Genomic DNA, 19,101 nt, shown 5'->3' with positions numbered 1-19,101 from the left:
CCCTAGCAAGTTAGCTAAGAATTTTTAAGAATTTCATAAAAGCCTGCAATTATTAATTTATAACATTAGACTACACAGAAAACAACAACAAAAACAACAACAAAGAAAACACCCATAAATTTGGAATTCCTACTTAAACCCTGAATTTCATATTTCTAACAGTAAATTAGCAATCATTTCATTACTTTAACATTTGGTACATTTTTATAGCAATATTAGTTTATAGATAAGTAGGCTTATTAGTAAGTTAAATCTAAAACATTGATCATACTGTGTATTGTTTTAAGAAAGTAAATACATTATAAGTTCAGCCTTTATGTGTCACATATACTGTACATTACTGCACAGTAAAACTGTTTATTCTTCGCATATTCTAGTTTTTTGTTAGTAGGCTGGAGTCAGAGTGCAGGGGCAGCTGTTATACAGAGTCCCTGGAGCAGACAGGGTTAAGGGCCTTGCTCAAGGGCCCAACACATAGCAGAGCTGGGACTTGAACCGCAACATTCCAATCAGGAACTCGGACCCACTGAACCACAACCAACCAACCAAAAACCATAAACCTCTAGATCTGTCTGCTGTGTTGACCAGCTTGTGATCTTGTTTATTCACATAAAGTCCTGAGCCAAACTTCACAAATATCACATACAGCAAAGAGCATTAGTTGTTTGCATTTTTTATGGAAATCTGAAGGAGGAAAGTTTTATAGATATCCGAAGGAGGTATTCAATGGAACAAAGCGAGAGTTAACATGTTCTGGGGAAAAATTTTCAGAAAACACGAACAGCTCGTCTAAATTATATTGTGTAAACCAGCTAATAATACTTTAACAAAACAGCACAAGTATCTCATCCAGACATTTAGATGAGATCAATGAGATCGGTATAGGATTGTATAGCTGTGCTACACTGTTGGGATGATGACTGTGGTCATCATCCCAACACATCCCGCACTCCATGCTATCATCTTCTGACCTCCGGTACACAACGCTGTGTAATTTCTGATGAAAATACAACCACTATCGTGTTGCAGTACAGAATCCCAAACAGCCAGGTCTGACCCAACACGCCAACCCTGAGCTCTTTCGTTTTTGTTTCAGACGTTACAACTCCCCCCTGAGATCAGCCTATTGTCGTTGAGCAAATTATCTATGAATATTAAACACCTTCGTCAGCTCGAACCATATTAAAAGTTCAGTGTCTCCTTATCTATCTTCTGCTCAATATCAGGTCATCATTAAAAAGATTAGCTTCAATCCAAGCACAGGATTGTTTTTGTGGCCCGAGTTAATGCGCTCGCGAAACATAACAGTCGGAATATCAAGGCACGCCGGTGAGCCGTCACCTTTTTCATGTCGGGTGTTTGGAAAATGCCAACAGGACCAGAGGAGCAGCAAACCCATTTGTGTTAATGGAGTTTTTGATTTCCAAAGTAGCAAAGAGGCGCGTGACCTTGCGTTGTTTACTGACCGCACGGAGAAACCGCAGGCCAATTACCTTTATTAACCGAGTGTAGTGGAAACAAAATGGAATCAGACAATTAAGCAATAATGAAGTCAATAATTAGTTCCTCCTTTCAAATTTGGACAATGTCATTTTCCTCAATTAAGTAAATCGGTGAAGCAGTAAATTAGGTTTTTTTCCATCCACCTTCTTAATGATCAATAAAAAGGGTCAAGAAATCAATCAATCAAACATACTTGGAAAGTTGCTTATGCATTACAGAAAACAAATTAGAAAAGGACTCTAATAAACTCGTGGCGCTCGACTGGACGTTAAGCGCATTTGTGTTCAAAACCAGTGATCGCATCGTCTTATAAAAGTTTGCGTAATTCTGTGGGACAAGCACAAACGTGTTGGGCTCATGCTAGGTGAAAAGGTCAAGGCTAACAACCAATCAGGAGAATCAAACTTTTAAATTACTTCCCGCCTTCATATCTAATTATATACAGTTTTTAAAAAATGTTTTTTGATACCAGCTATAAAATACAAAAAAGAACTTTGCGGTTAAGAACACAATACATAAAAAAAATAAAAAAAGAACATCAGTGCGTGTTAAGCACGAGAAAGGAGTTTAGTCTAAGTTCTAAAAAAAAAGCTTTGAATGCAAATGTATTAAAAGAATTCTTATGGTATGTTGTGACTTAGGAGAGATGTACTGTAAATAAAGAGAAGAAGAATTAGAAATATCTCTTGGCCATGTGGTTATCAGGTATGTAAGAATTAAATAATTTAAAAAATTTAAAAAGGGGGGAAAATATCCCATAAGATGGGAGAGGACCTCTGATATGAGGAAGAAAAAGATGATTCAAATGATTTAGAATTGGAACAAGAGACAAATACTAAACTGTACTGATACTGAAACCTTGAGGTTGGTCGTGGTTTGTGTATCTATGATGTCCATATTCTAGGCATGTTACCACTGGAAAAGACATAACATATGCATGTTTCACCTACACTACAATTGCTAACTGTATAATTATGAATTCCTTTATGATCTGAATTTGGTGTTTTAAAGCAGACAAAAGACTGAGACAAAGTAGATGGTTAATTCTGAGGGTTTGTCTCCCCCTTTTGTTTCACACTGGATAAAACAACCTGATTCTAATCTTTTCTTACGCTCCATTGGAAATGTACACAAATTATTATTGGACTTCATCAAGTATTAGAACCAATTAAGGAGATGTTAAATTGTTGGAAGTGGGTTAAGAACTGTCCAACATATTATACACATCTGTAAGGTCAGTGCTAAACCTTTAGCTTCATGGAAGAAATGTGGTCAAAAAAAAAATCATGAAGGGAGATTACTTAAACACTGCAGCGAAACCGCGGGTAACCTCTAGTCCTATAAAAGTGAGACTGTGTAGCATGTATTGCTCTCATTCTAGAAATATACTGTATGCAGGAGAATCCAGATATGGTGGAACAGCTCCAAGAACTACGGAGACTTAAAGGCAATGTTAAGTCTTTAAAAAACGGGAGTTACTGATCAGGGAATGAAACCTTTAATGTTCCTTTTGAGGAAGAATGGACTGGAAAGTCCACTTTAAAGATCAGGGAAGCTAAGAGTCATCTAAAGGTGGTGGTGATGTGACTGAGAGAGAAACAGGATGAGAAGAATGAGTGTGTGGAAGTACCGGAGAAGTAAGGAAGACAACAAGCTTAAGACACAGAACAAGTTCAGGTAAGGATGCATAAGATGTTTTAAGAGAGGTTGGTCTGAAAAAATACGCTTTAAGAAGCCAGGAAGATGAACGAGAATGAGACCTATAGTTTGCCTTTGCAATTTTACATTAAGGATCTTTTTTTTTTTTTAAAGTATCCCACAAGCTATTTCCATGCTCTTTCACAGATTAGAGAGCCTCTGTCCTTATTTTATTCTGACTCTCTAGGTCATCACTTTTTTTTTCCAGAATTCGGGTTATACACCCAGTTGAACTTTAAAATAAATACTGATATCAATGTGCCAATAGTTCATACAAATTGGATCCCTATTGGGTTGAGGTCTGAGCCCCGCTTTGGCCAAAACGTGGATTTTGTTTTTCCTGAAGCCATTCTGTTGTGGACTTGCTCCAGTGTTTTGGATCATTGTCCTGTTGCATCACTCTACAGAGTTTCAGCTGATGTACAGACATTCTTACATTATCCTGAAGGATTTTTTATTACACTTGGGAATTTATCTTCCCCTAAATGACTGCAAGCTGGCCAGACCCTGATGCGGAAAAGCAGGCCCAAATCATGCTGTTTTCTTTACCATACTTTACGGTTGATGTTTATGATGACATGCAGTGCCCTTTTTACAAAAAATGTTGGAGCATCAATGTGCTCTTACTAATACTTCAGCCATGCAGCGATGTTCTTTTCAGTAATCAGCGACTTCGTGGTGTCCTGCCATGGACACCCTACTTGTTGAATGTTTTATGTACTGTATACTCATGAATACAAATGTAAGCCAGTTTCAATGACGCCTTTAAATCAAACCATAGCCGTCACTTAAGGTTGTTTCTTTACCCCATTGAGTCTTCGTTGTGCTCTTTGGGTCATTTTAACTGGGCGCCCACTTCTTGTTAAGGAAGCCACAGTCCCAAAGTATCTTCATATCCCCACAACTGTAGACTGGTGAATTTCTAATGTCTTTAAAATAACCCTTTCCAGCTTTATGTTAACCAACAATTCTTAATCATAGATTATTTAAAAGCTCTTTTTGGTGAGGCGTGGCTCACATGAGCATATTTTTCATGTATGGAGCAACTAAAGCATGTTGAGTGGTTTTTAATCAGTCAAAGTAGCTCTAGTCTACACCTCCGAACTCATTTTCTTAACAAGACTCCAATTAGCTTTTTTTTTTTTTTTTTTTACTCAAGGATACATAAACCTTTTTCACTAACACTATGAGGTTTTTATGGTTGTTCTCAATAAAAACAATAAAGATCAGACTTTCTTTTGTCTTATTATTTTAGGCACATTATATTTGTTAATTTTCTTTACTTAGATGAAGATCAGATCACATTTTATGACAAATTATTACAAAAACCATAAAATTCCCAAAGGTTTGTATACTTTTTTGTGCCACTGTATATGGTACATAACTGAAGCACAGATGTAGATTATCCTTAAAGCACTACTCTACAATATAAACAACTAAAGGCACAGTATATCATTTTATCTGAGAATTCTTAGACATTTATGTAAAGAATAGTTGTAACACAATGAATAAATATAACACAATATAATATATAAAATGTAATTTAATTGATTGATAATAATAATAATAATAATAAACTGGGTCAGTTAATTGTGTCAAGTGGCACAAGGCATGGGTAAATTAAATCCCGCCCTTCACACGCACCAACCAATCAAAATGCTCTATGTAGATCATTAAATAATTGACAAAGAAACTGACCAATGGATTTCCTCTCTTACCCGTATTAACCAATAGAATGAAAGCAGGACTGTCGGTGCCGGTCAGTCCGGAAATAGCTCAAATATCTATAAAAGTGCTTTAAAAATGTCTGCTTGGACAGGAGTTTAGGATGGTGCAAAAGCTATGGTTTGGGTTACTTAATTAGAGGTAAAAATAATCTTGCGGAACCGTTCGCATCGCGCTGGATATATGGTAAGAGTGCTGTTATTTAGACATTTAGAAAGTATCTTACGGGATAAGGAAAAAAAAAAACAATACCTCGCTAGCTTTGTGTTGTTCACGATAAAATTACATTCCTGACTTTTCGCCGCGTTTTATTAACACTCCCTTTGTTGTATTTGTTCTCCTTTTTCACTATTTGTTCGATGTATTTGTTATTTTTTGCTAATAAATAATATCAACTACATATGTGCGTGCTGGTTTCTGTGTTTCCCGATTGACAAGATGATGACAAATCAGATGTCGCGGCTGAACGACGTTTCATATGTACAGCCAATGAAAGCGCTTCTTGTATACGTGGTCCCGCCTATTATGAAGGTCGTTTGACGTTTAGTTAGGTATTTGGGTGGATTTGTTTTCGCGCACCGGTTTTCCGACAAGCTGAATTTCTTTTGTTAGGATTGGTCCGAAGATAACGGACAGCGCCTAAGTGAAGGAATCAGCCAATCGGAGGATGAGGAGGCGGGGTTTTATTTGGAATACGGGTAGGAAAGAATGTAACTCAGATTTATAGATTATGTGGGTAGCTGGGTGCAGATGGTGGTATTAGGGCTAAATTTGGATTAATAAAATGTCTGACTGTCAGTAAAAAGTGAAATATTGACAGAGCAATGGGTCTGTTTTAAGTAAGTCGTCATGACTTTGGTAGAACGATAGCTAGCATAGCAAAGAGATTCGGGGAAGATGTGAGTCAGTTAATGTTAGCTGAGAAGTGCTGAACTGTTGTAGGGCAATTATTAATTAATTTATTAATTGATTGATTAATTAACTTACAAATATGCACTTAATAAATATTAAGTTTAACTTTGATCAACAAACATCATTTCAGTCATTTGTTAATGTAGGCTGTGACTCTGACTTTAATGTTTTTAGAGACAGGGGGACATTAGCAGCTGTCATACAGCATCAGGTTGCACATTGTGCTGCAGTGGGGGTCTGACTGATCTCACTCAAAAAATTTGTACAAGTCATCAAGTGATGTCATAGACTGGTTAGGGTAAATTGCATGTCCAAATGTTAGGTGAAAAAAAAAAATTCTGAAAATATGAAAGGTTAAGGAATAATCCATAGTTGCCTAACTGGAACAACGGTGGGCGGTGATTGGCTGGCTCGGGACAACGGTGGGCGGTGATTGGCTGGCTCGGGACAACGGTGGGCGGTGATTGGCTGGCTCGGGACAACGGTGGGCGGTGATTGGCTGGCTCGGGGGACTTTTAGACAGTGCCTGGTTATTTTAAATAATGGTGGTCAGCATTTGGTTATTGATATTACACGCTGGTCTCAGTTTATTTACCCAGCAACTTTTATTGTGTGCTGTGAAAATTTTTAACGTCTCAAATCTGGTGACTAAGTGGGCTAATCCGGCAGCAGTGTTTTCATCTACTGTTTCTCTTCATCAATTATGTTTTACAGTGAATCTTGTTTAAGTGGCTCAGAAGCACATCCTTCACTTGCTCAATGAGCAATGAGTACGTTCTGGAGCACGTCGATGAACGCCAGTCGCAAGGTACGTTTCTGTACGGAGCCTCGCTTTCACACGCTCTCCTGTGAGACACTGAATGGATTTCAATTAGATTTATGTTTATTTGTTTAAAGAGGCCTTGGAAATCCGACTGAAGATAGTTGACCAGTCAAATGTCAGATATTTAAGACCTTAAAACTGCTTGTCAATTGGTCAGTGGACTGAGAGTTGAGTGCTTCAAGAGAATGAGAATAATTTTTCTAAGCATTTTTCCAGCTTTATTCCTTGCTGCAATAAAAAAAAAATAAAAAAGATTGTTTTTTGAAGTTTGGGCTTCCGAAGTTTATGAACATGGGGAGTTCCAGTGCTTAAAATAGTCTCTCTCTTTGTTTAGAGATCCGAGAGCGAGAAGCAGGATGGTCCAGGTGAGCAGAAAGCCAGTCCAGCTCGTCCTCCCTTTGGAAAGAAGCAGCTTCCCACCATCCCCAAGAATGCAGTTCCAGTCACTAAAGCATCGTCGCCAGCTGCAGCGACGCAGGCTACCAATGGCACACATGCCTCCTATGGGCCATTTTACCTGGAGTATTCCCTTCTCGCAGAGTTGTACGTACTGTTTTTATTCAGTGGGTTTCTTTATATTAGGGTCGTAAGTAGGGGTTTAACAATTCACTTCTGTCATGATTTGTTTCGCTTCCGTGTTGCAAATATTTTAAACTAATTTTAACGAAGAGGGGGGAAAAAACGATGACTAAACAGAGTCCTTCCTTATTTACAAATTATTAAATTTGCATTTTGGTTTGTATAAAATAGAGGTTTACCTTTGTAAAGAAAATGCACTATACATGTCAGCCATTGTGATCTGGTGCTTTTGGTCACTTCAGAAGTTCAGAGGTTTACAGGTAACGGCGCATACTGTTTTAATGAAAGAATGTGATCATGATGGAAATCACCAGGGATCGTACACACCCCCACAATGCATGAATGCACCCAGCCGACACAATATCACGATACCCGAGTGCTGATTCGATTTGCATTGTGATTGTTAGATCACGGTTTTGTTATGATTTGAAACACGGGAAATTACGTTTGAAATTACGTAGTAATAATAATAAACAATTTTTCCTTCAGTGTGGCAATAAAGAAATTGCCACACAAAATAATCATCTCATCATTTCAGAGCTGACTAGCGAGCTCTTTTATTTATTTTAACTTTGATGTGCAGAATAAAACTGCCGGTGGTCAAAAGGTACAGCAATGTATAGTACAGTACTGCATCAGATGCTTAAATAATAGAAAGCTGATTTGATGCACTTAGTTTCCGGTTTTTGTTTTTGTTTGTTTTTTTTAAATCAATACACCCTAAATAATTATTAAACGGCTCATTATTTACTTCTGATTGTAAAGTAAATTACAATCAGATTGTAAGTTCAGTCACTATTCTATTCTTTTTATAATTGGGTATGTAACGCTGTTTTTTGTTTGCATCAAGCCAGGATTCGATTCTGGATGTTGAATGATTGCCATCAGAAACAGGAAGTCAGGGAGGGAGTTGGACTGATTTTCCACAAAAGCCAGCTGCAAGTTTAGAGACAGATTGTAGGAATTCTTACTTTTAACACCCTCATTTTTCATGTTTAATATCCTAGAGCAATGCTTAACACCCAGCGCTGTTAGGTTTGATGTTGAGCTGTTGCTTGTCTGATAACAAAATACAGTATTTATTTATTTTTTCCCCCTCATTCTGCCCCCTGCTGTGGCAGTAAGAGGAAAAGCCGGCTGGAAAGACAGTAAATCAAAACTGTAGAGCATTAAAAATGGATCATTGTCATACAAGGGGTGAGTTTTAAGCGAATTAACCCTTTCAAGCACAAGTTATTTGTATGATTGTTAACTTTTTGCAGCAAACTGAATTTAGATTTTATAAAATTAATGCTTATATTAAAAAGAAAATGGATTATCTGTGAATTGACGAAAAAGAAAACAATATGCCTGAATCATTTTAAAATAGACACACACACACACACACAGACCCAAGGCGGGAATTGAACCCGGAACCTATAGGTGCGAGGCGACATGCCACCCTGTCTGCAAACCCCCCAGATCCCCATTTTGAGCACTATGAGGCCGGACAAACAGGTCCGATCCACGGAGATCCCACCCAGCAACACGCAGCACCCAAAGGATGCACTGCAAACGTTCTGGTCCCAGCACACCCCAGAGGTCCCCATGGAGCCACAGCATGATGGACCTGAGCTGCCAAAAGCAAAAAGTGGCTAAAAGAGGAACCTACAAGATCTTGGGCATAGTATTTTCTGTTGTGGGCTGATTGGTGCGTCAAGATGATTTATATCTCATAATAGGTTAGGATATAATATTAAAAAATATAATCTATCTGACTTTTTTTTTTTTTTTATCTAATCTATGGTGTCTGATACTTTTCTTTGTCTCTTCATTTTATTTTTTATATGTTTTATAAATTGATGACTGAGAATAACAAGTAGTCTAGAAAATTACAAATGACAAGACTTTTAAGGAATTAACATTTTTGTAAACTATTAGAAAGATATTTAAATATTGACTATCAATCAGCGTGAACATTATAAATGAATGAAAGGGGTCAATGTACAGGAAGCTGCTCAACCAGAACTACATGCATGATAACCATCGGCGCCTGTAGTGACGCCTGACCTGTTTGTTTAAAATGTTTTTTTGTTTTTTTTTTCTTTGATAAAACGTTTTTGAGTTAAAGAAAATTGGTTGAGTAAAGGACAAATCATGAATTATAAATTCATCTTTTTGCTTTACATTTTAAACAGCAAATAATACTGAATAAGAATATCCTAAACATATTGGGGTTTGTTTTTTATTTCTAATACTTTTATAAAAACATTTTTTTAAATGCTGACTGTTTTGTTTTTGCAGTACGCTGGTGATAAAGCAGAAACTTCCAGGCATCTATGTCCAGCCTTCTTACAGATCAGCACTGAGTAAGTCGAGAAGTACAAATCGTAGATATTTAATGTCTGAATGAATGAAATCAAGTGCGTTGATGAGCCTCTTTGTTTCCGTTCGCAGTGTGGTTCGGTGTGATTTTCATCCGCCACGGCTTGTACCAGGATGGGGTTTTTAAATTCACAGTGTATATTCCCGATAACTATCCTGATGGAGAGTGTCCTGTGAGTACCACATACACACACTGCACAGATTTTACCTCATAGCCGTGTCGTATAAACTAAAGTGGAGTTGCTCTGTCACATTTGTGATTTAAAAAAATAATAATAGAAATGAGGTGTGTGTGTGTGTAGGCTTGTCCATGTTGTGCTTTTGTAATCAAATGGAGTAGAAGATAAAGATATTCAAAACAAACAGGAGTTATAAAGCTTTATGACAAGTTTGTGTGTCTGCGATTGTCGTTGCAGAAAGTGGTGTTTGATATCCCGGTGTTCCATCCGCTCGTGGACCCGGTTTCTGGAGAGCTCGATGTAAAGAAGGCGTTCACCAAGTGGAGGTGAGGGTGTACAGTAACTCGGGGGTCGGTCCTGTGGTGGTCTCCTCTCATAAACACTTAAATAACCAATGTTTTGTGTGCATTGTTCTTGTATGTAATAAATAAGCATTTAATGTCATAATCAAAATTGTTTTATTTACCTTAATGTACAAGTTTGTATTGGCTTTTTTTTTTTTTTTTTTCTTCCTTCATCAATTAATGCCAAAAGAAATGTAATTAAATGTCTATGGTGAACTAAATCTGCAATAACCCATGTTAATTATACAAATAAAGTCAAGCAAGTCAGGGTTTGCATTAGCAATTTACCTTGTGCATAAATTTACACACCCTCAGCACAAGTAGAATGCAAAAAAAAAAATTGTTTTTACGTTCCGTTTATTTTTTCTAGATTGTCAGTTATATACCTTTTTTGTTTAATTATTTATTTCGCAGACGAAACCATAACCACATCTGGCAGGTGCTAATGTTCGCCAGGACAATCTTTTACAAGATTAACTCTGTGGATCCGCTCAACCCTGAGGCTGCTGTATTGTAAGTGTGTGTGTGTGTGCACTCGATTTTCCTACACCGAACAAATGTAAAAATTCTGCTTTGGTTAAATGCAGATTTGGTAGACTTGCTGGTGTTCAGTTCGCATCACACATTAGTGTGGTCTGTGTGTGTATAACACGAATAACATGGTTAATGAGACAAAGCCCAGGTTGTAAGGCCTTTTATTTATTTTTTTTTTATGTATAAATTTTTTAAATAAGCAGCAATGACACAGGGGTTAATAATGCTTAATGTTTACAGGAGTGTGTTCATGTTCATCTATCTAACTCTGCACATGTCTTTCTTGTGACTCAGATATGACAAGGATATTCAGCTTTTTAAAAGTAAAGTAGTCGACAGTGTGAAGCTATGCAACAGCCACCTTTTTGACCAGCCCAAGATCGATGATCCTTATGCAATAAGGCAAGTAGGCCTCCAGGGGTGAAGGTTCACGTTTAGATTTCAGTCTTGTCCCCCCCCAAACCCCCCCACACACATGCACACTTTCTATTAGCTAATATGTAACAGAGCATGTTTAATGCACATACAAATGTAGCTTTGCTTTTGTCTCGTTCCTGTCTGACCCTGTCGATTTTCACACCTAGCTTCTCTCCATGGAACCCGACTGTGCACGAAGAGGCGAAAGAGAAGATGTTCGCGCACAAAGTGAGTACCTACACACCAAAACAAGTGGTTACGTATTAATTATACATCTGGAAGGAAGGCATCATTGTGTGCACTTGCACGGACCGCCTGCTCATTTATGCTATTTATCGGCTCAGCTATTCATGCATCAGCAGCACGTGTGTAAAGTCATGCAGACACAGTAGACGTTTCAATTCTACATCAAACTGAAAGTGCACATCGAGTTCTAGAGTTTACACACAATAGGACAAAAAAAAACCAACATCCAGCGAGCAGGATTAGATAATATATATTTTTTTTTTCTCTTTCTCTCAGTTTGAATGATAAGAATGAGCTGACAGGAAGGCGAGGGTAACTCAAATAACCACTCTGTCCACATTTTAGTAAACAGACAAACATCTCCGCACACAAAGACAATTTGAGTTAGCGTAGCCTTCAACTCCGCTCAAAACTATAGAAAGTGAGTGTGTAAACGCCATCTTTTCTTTTTTTCCTTTCCGGGTGAAAAGAAGAAGAAAGTAAAAGTTTAGCGGATTCAATGATGCAGATGGGGAGTGAACTTTTTCTTCAAAGTAAAATTCTACATTGGTGTTTCTCCATTAAACCAAAAGCGATTGGCAAATTATGAAATTAATAAAAGGCGACTTGTATACATTTTTTTTTTTTTTTTTTTTTTTTTTTTGTGGCATTGTTACTTAATTGTTTATCTTAAGCTTTTTTCCTTGCTCTTAATACCTTCTTTCATCCCCGCAGAGACGACCTGAAGATCAACCCAAAGGGCTCCAGGTGTCAGGATTGTCGTGGGTGAAACCTGGATCCACTCTGCCGTTCAGTAAAGAGGAGTATCCACTCCAGACCTGAGTCTGTAGCACTGGAGGTGGTGATGGTGAAGGTTGAGCTGGTGCAAGGCTCCATCTAGTGCCACTTGGACTCGTTGTTGCTGCCTAAGTCGAGAAATCTCAAAGCAGTTTCATGAACTTGTTCATTTTGTTTTCATGGTTAAAAATTTGCTCAGCTTTAAAGAAATTTCATATAGATCACCTCACAATGCTGAAAAACAGATTTAGTGCTTTTAAACTAGACTTTATTAGGTGTAGACCCAAACTGGATGCAAGTCATCACAACTCACAAGGTAAGAATGCAATCAGAATTGCTTATTTCATAGAGCTAATTATTTTTCCAACATTGTGCACATGTTTGTTTGTTTTTTGGGGGGGGCGCGCAACAGACCACCTCACTATTTTGTGGGAGAACATTTTAACGGTTCTTGGTAGTAAATTCACAAAGAATGTTCAGTAAAAGGTTGGATGTGCTTTGAGGGATATGTTTGGAGGAATTATTAGCTTAAATAAAAAAAAAATTATTAATAAAGAATCCAAGCTTATTGCCTGTCAACAGCATTAGCACCATTATGGTCAGTCAAAATGTAACATGGGCTTATAACACTGAAAGAGGAAGGGGCAATATCCAGAAATTACCCCGATCCAAACAGATCTACAAAATGCTGTGATCAGTTTAAGTTACGCAATATATATTTTGACCCTAAAGTCTCGGTCAGGAATGAATAATTTGACAAACAGAAAGGTAGAACAGAACGCTTGGGTTTTGTAAAATATAGTTAGATTTGAAGTTGGCTTTGAATTTTTCTTTTATCATATATGCACACACAACTACATTTAATGTCCAGTTTCATCTCTGTAAACTGATAATCACTACACTTTATTTCCTTTTATTTTCATCCCATTTCTGTGTAATGAACTATGTTTAAATAGCTGTAATATATAATGCAGAGCAAGGAGAATACCTTTTTAATTATGATTAAGTTATGCATAATTTTTCCTCACTGTACAGTAAATGTCTATGAATAAACTGAGGACAGGAGGGGTTTGATATGTAAATAGTGACATTTGTGCAAATGAAAAGCCACCCTCTCAGAGTTTTACTCAAAATTACTGGTTTATTTATATACAAATATTAAACAGTTAAAGTTTTTTTTTTTTTTTTTTTATTCTCCTGCACTTCATGTGTCTTTTCCGATTACCCTTGTTTAATATGAAGGCTGGACTGTGTAAGGAATTGTGAGGTTTTAAACTGCTCTCTTAAAGCAAATAAATTTAAAGTTTGTTTCACAACCTGTATATGTACAGTATACGTTTTGATATCAATGTCTTACCATGCACTCCACATGGAAAAAGTGGAATATACAGGAAACGGCGCTTACCTTGCAAATGCATAGCCTAGTAAACCAAAAGGTTGTGTTTATTTCAGTAGTGATGAAAGATTTTTATTTTTTTCTTCCTCCCCAACACCAGACGATCTTCTAATCAGATTAGGGATACAGTAAATAATTGTTTTAAGGTTCTTTTTTTTTATGTCTTGGGATTTTCATTTTTTTATGATAATTCTAAATACAGTATAATGTTGCTTCCTTTCTATTCCTATTGATAAGTCACTAAAGGTCTTTTATTCTATAAATTGCCACCGTTGTGTTTGGTGGAGTTGCCAGAAAGCCCACTGATGTCCCAGAAGTCGACAAAAAGATTTCTGCCCTCCGCTGCAACATGGTGAATTACAGTATAACGTATTTTCCTCTGTAAGATAAGTCTTGACATGGGTCTGACTAAGTGCTTATAGACCTCAAACCGATTACAACACGCATTGTATCATGATTAATTGTATCTGATGAATGCCATAAAATGAATATTAAATTAAATCATGTGCAGCACTTTACTTGTTTCGTTTTTGTGATTCTGAATAGTCATGCTCTCTGTTGAAGATGCTAATTAGACCGTGACGCATTTTGTGCTGGTATAATTGTTGTAATTTTAAAGATTATTATTATTATTTTTTTTTTAAGATTACCAAAAAAAAAAAAAACGTGATTCAAGAGGTGGTTCTTTGAGTCAGAAAACTACATATATATACCATGTAGGTAACGAGTAGACTGAGATTGAAATGAATAATGTTTTCCAGCAATGTCAGGACTTACCTTATGACTAATCTGAAATGTGTCTAAAGATGAGTGTCGTTATGTCACTGGCAGGGGCGAGGTTAACCTGTTAGAACCTGGTAACACTGGTACACCCTTCCTGGTGTGGCATTCTTTGAAATGCAGTAATGCCCAAAAAGAAGAGACACACACTGTAGAGTGGTATGTCCTGTTCGTCTGTAATCCATTATGACTACACTCACCAGTCACTGGATCAAACCTATGTACTCCCTAAGGAACCTCCTGTGTCTTTCCTCTGTGACACAAGCAGTCAGTCTGAGGATTGGAAAATCACCATTCAGTCTAAATAGTAACTTAGGAAGGAACGGTAACATCAGGTTCAGAGCAGGTGACTGACTTGGCCAGGGAAGAATATCCTATTTCTTTGCCTTAGGTAGCTTTGCATGTTTTGGGTCATTATTCGTCTGCAATATGAAGTGGTGTCCTGTTAGTTTTGCGGAGTTTGACTGGGTCTGAGCAGATGGTATAGCCATATATACGTCAGAATTTATCCTTCCTATCATTCTGCTACAAGTTATTTTCGGTTTCATCAATCTGGCAAAGTCTAATCTGACCGTTCTGTTCTTAAGCGTTGCCAGAGGTTTACACCTTGTTATCAAGATATTTACTTCATAAAGCCATCTCTTAGACTTTGACAATGACGCCTACCTCCTCAAGAGTGTTCTTGACTTGGCTAGATGATGTTAAAGGGTTTATCTTTACCATTTGTAGGATTCTGCCTAACAACAGGGAACACCTGGCCATGCAACTCCTTTGGGTTTTATACCAATACTTATGTGTCAAAGATATGAACTTATCTTTGCTCCAAAATTCATGGACCTGACGATGTATTCACTCACAAGGTCACCTCAGAGTCATTGACACATGATAATCACAATCAAGGTGAGGTTATCAACAGAGCATTGAGTTCTCCAATTGTTTTAACCCAGATTATCGCTAGCAAAAATTTTTCGATATATGTAGCTTTGTGCATAGGCTCAGCAATGAGGTCTTAAGGGACACTTGGTTCTTAGGAAATTGTGACAGATGGCCTTTCAAAAAAACTATAATAAGCTTATGGGTCCACAGAGACATCCCACCCATCGTGCTTCGGTGTGCTGGCGCATAGTCCTTTAACATAGATGCAGACTTGCAGTTGTCTAGCAGTCCTTGGAGAAAAAGAAGTATTTTCAGAATTGGGTAATGCACTAGATGTGTTGGACACCTTCGCAGGACAGTCCTTTTTGGGTGTACTAGGTTCCTATGTTTATTTGTACAGTTCCCTTGATTATTTCCAAGAGTTTAAACCCACAGACACGGGTACTGTAACCTAGGTGTGTCTGTCCAATCCCTCCATCTGTTTGGAACAGAGACTCTGCTCTGATGGGAATCTGCCAGCTACCACTGGAAGAATTGGCATTAGAGAAGGATAAGCATATACTGTAGTATAATTTGAGGACAGTCAGTCCAAGTCGGGTTTCATGTTTGCTTATACTGTCCTGTCCAGTTCTGCCAGGAAACAAAACACTATCCTCAATGGCTTGACTTGCTTCGGCAAAGAGGTTCACTTGAAACTTACCAAAGATTTGGACGCATATGAAGACTGTGGACACCTGACCCTCACATCCATAATTGTGGATTGTTAAAAATCCAATTCGGATTTAGTTCTCTGTGCTGCTGGAATAACACTCGATTGTCTGGGAAGGCTTCCAATTGGATTTCAGAGTGTCGATCTGAGGGTTTGGAGAGTGTTAGACAGGTGCGCCATGGTGAAGCGGGAGAAGAGATGGCGTCCACATCCCATAAGATTTCTCCTTTTCACCAACACAACTTCCCAGGTCAAGACAGCCTTGCAGCATGTGTGCTTTCTTCAGTGGCCCAAGAAGATGCACATTTCCTCACGGATTCTTGCAAGCACGCTGTATACAATGTACACTGCCAGGTGGGGGCCAAGAGTGTCTTGATCATCTACATTACTGTCTGGTATAGAAACTGCCATGCCTCCAACCTGAGAGCTTTTCAGAGGATCGCAGATAGAAAACTCCTCTTCTTTGTCTCCAGGAGTTTTCAACGTCCTATTTTGAAGGCCACCAACATTGGCTGGTGGACTCCCTCTCCTCTGTTCTTGAAAAAGGTATTGCAGCATCAGGACTGCTTCTGCCAGATTGTCCAAAAGGTTTTCCCCCCCAATCGGTCTGGTCCCCACACACTGATCCCAGACAAGAAGGCCTGCAGGGCAGTCTGTGTTTCAGTTCAACCCTGAGATCCATACACATTAGGATATGCAGTGAAATGCTTATACAACTGCCTGTGACCATAAAAGAAAGATTTCACTACAATGAAATAAATTGCACTAGAAAGTACAATTGAATTAAAAACAGTAAAATAAAAATAAACATTTTTAGAAATTATAAAAAAAATGTATGATGGAAATTTGCAATATTTACAAAAGTTACAAAAATAGAATTAAAATAGAAGGGTATCAATTATTTAGGATTGTACAAAAAGAAACTGTAATTGCTGAGGAATACATGTTGAAGAGTATAGAAGGGTAAAAATATATTATGTTGGTATGACAACAGTATGACTGAAACATGAAGTATGAAATGGAACGGTACTGATATTTGTGTTAGCAGTGGTGTGGTTGTCCATGAGCCAAAGTGCAGTTAGTCCTCATTTATGTGCAAATGAGCAGTAGGTAAACAAGAACAAGAAATGTGCACCATGTGAGCAGTGTGCAAATGTGCAATGTAGAGAGTAATGTGCTGCGTCCTGAGTCTGATGTGAAAACAGGAATTCAGGGTGTGTTTATTGTGTGAAGGAACAAAAAATAAATAAATAATCCAATTTCTTTAGTCCTTTGTGATGTTTTGGTTGAGGGCCCGAATAGCCTGCAGGAAGGAGCACCTCCTCAGTTTCTCTGTGTTGGCCTTCAGAGTGTGGAAGCACTTTCCTGACCGCAACAGTCCATTGCTGAGGTGGCTGAGGTTTTTCACTATCTTCCTGGCCTTGATCCAACACCGCTTGCTGTAGATTGAGTGCAGGTTAGGGAGCTTGGTGAGGGTGATTGATGTTCAGCTGATCGCACCACCCTCTGTAGAGCTTGTTTGTCCTGCATGGTACGGTTCCCAATTAGGCTGTGATACTTTCCATCAGGATGCTCTCTATGAGGTAGGTGTAAATGTTCCTTCACTTCGGTGCTGATGTGACAGAACCACGACAAGTCAGAGGTACTGGAAGTTGTCCGCTCTCTCCACTGCGGTATCATTGATTACAGGGACCTGTTGGTTCCTCTCTTGCTTTGTGCTGAAGTCCACTATCAGCTCTGTTGCCTCCTGATGTTCAGGAGGAGGTTGTTCATTTGGCACCAGTTCTCCAGGTTTTTAATCTCCTTCAGGTAGGCCTTCTCGGTGTTGTCGGTGATCAGGCCTACCACAACTTTGTTATCATCAGCAAACTTGATGATGGTTGTGGAGTTGGTAGTGGCCACGGAGTCATTTATGTTCATGGAATACAGCAGGGGGCTCAGGTCACAACCCTGGGGGATTCCTGCGCTTAGGGTTGGCGAGGCTAAGACATATCTGCCCAACTGTACTGCCTATGGTTTGCCAGTCAAGAAGTTGGAGATCCACTGACACAGAGGTGTCCCATGCTGTAACAAAACAGCATTTTAACATAATTTCACCTTCCTGGTGTCAAGGTACGTTAGAATTAGTGTAGGAGGTCAACTGATGTGGACCGTATGCAAACTGTAACACTTGTACACTGTGTACACTGAGTTTTTTTTAAGCGGTTAGAGTAAAAGTCTTCATGGAGCTTGCTTTAGAGTGCCACATAATGGGTGTCTTGGTCTGGTGTCCACATTATTTTGGGCATGTTGTGTAAACTGCACCAATGCGTGAAGTATTTTGTTTAAATGTGAAAGTGCATGGTGTTTTTGTGATGAACTTGGTGTATTTCCACCTAGAGTGTTTCCAAGAAATGCTTTGAATCCACCATAATCCTAATCAGGATTAGGCAGTTCCTGAAAATTTGTGTATGTTTCAAAGCACCCACCAAAAAAGCTGCTTGAACTTTTCTCCACTCACCTGCTTCAATATGACCAGTAAAAAGACTTTTGGACTACTGATCGAAATGTACGAGGTTTAAACCCCAGCACTACCAAGTTGCTACTGTTGAAACCTTGAGCAAGGCCCTTAACCCTCAACTGCTCGGATGTAAAACAGGATAAAATGTAAGTTGCTCTGAATTGGAGTGTTTGCCAAATGCCATAATGTAAATGTAAGTCAAATTTGGCGCATTTGTTTACATGTAAGACAATGTGATGTGGTTAGCACCTCACACCTCCAGGGTCTGGGTTTGATTTCTGCCTTGGATCTGTGTGCCAGCAGTTTGCATTTTCTCCCCTGTTGCATGGTGGGTTTCCTCTGGGTTAGATAAGAAGTTTTATTCCCCCCGTGACTCCGCATACAGGATAAAGCGGTGTAGATGATGAGTGAGCGAGTGTTCACTGACTCACCATCTATACCGTTTTATCCTGCATTAGCCCACTGTGCCTATTTGGACTACAGAAGTTAGGGTCGAGGCATGGAAATTGTAAAATGTTGATTTATTTAGTATTTTACATTTTAAAATTTACAATTCTTTCAGTGCAATTTTTCTACCATTCTATCTTAGGTCACAAACAGTCGTACAAGCATTTCACTGCATATCCTAGTGCGTATGGACGTGTATGCAACGAATAAAATTAGAACACTACAGGCAATTTGAGAACGCCAATTATCCTAATCTGTATGTCTTTGGACTGTTGAAGGAAACCAGAGTACC

General features: G+C 38.4%; 1 protein-coding gene across 3 annotated transcripts; it reads left to right on the top strand.

Annotated features, from left to right (window-relative positions):
* The first annotated feature begins 4,951 nt into the window (after positions 1-4,951).
* aktip (akt interacting protein) lies at positions 4,952-14,015 on the top strand. 3 transcript variants are annotated; one of them, XM_053493482.1, is made up of 10 exons: positions 4,952-5,112; positions 6,553-6,646; positions 6,996-7,204; positions 9,524-9,588; positions 9,677-9,777; positions 10,021-10,109; positions 10,542-10,640; positions 10,956-11,063; positions 11,246-11,306; positions 12,039-14,015. In XM_053493482.1, the coding sequence occupies exons 2-10, from the start codon at positions 6,605-6,607 to the stop codon at positions 12,144-12,146; spliced, it is 882 nt and encodes a 293-aa protein (XP_053349457.1). In that variant the 5' UTR covers positions 4,952-5,112; positions 6,553-6,604; the 3' UTR covers positions 12,147-14,015. The 3 variants fall into 3 exon arrangements, with proteins under 3 accessions (XP_053349457.1, XP_053349460.1, XP_053349458.1); XM_053493485.1 differs by lacking the exon at positions 4,952-5,112 and adding an exon at positions 5,641-5,765; XM_053493483.1 differs by lacking the exon at positions 4,952-5,112 and adding an exon at positions 6,247-6,322.
* Positions 14,016-19,101: the final 5,086 nt, after the last annotated feature.

Source organism: Clarias gariepinus, chromosome 3 (genome assembly GCF_024256425.1).
Source record: "Clarias gariepinus isolate MV-2021 ecotype Netherlands chromosome 3, CGAR_prim_01v2, whole genome shotgun sequence".
NCBI lineage: Eukaryota > Metazoa > Chordata > Actinopteri > Siluriformes > Clariidae > Clarias > Clarias gariepinus.
Note: the sequence above shows the minus strand (reverse complement) of the source record. Positions and strands in the feature narration are given on the sequence as shown.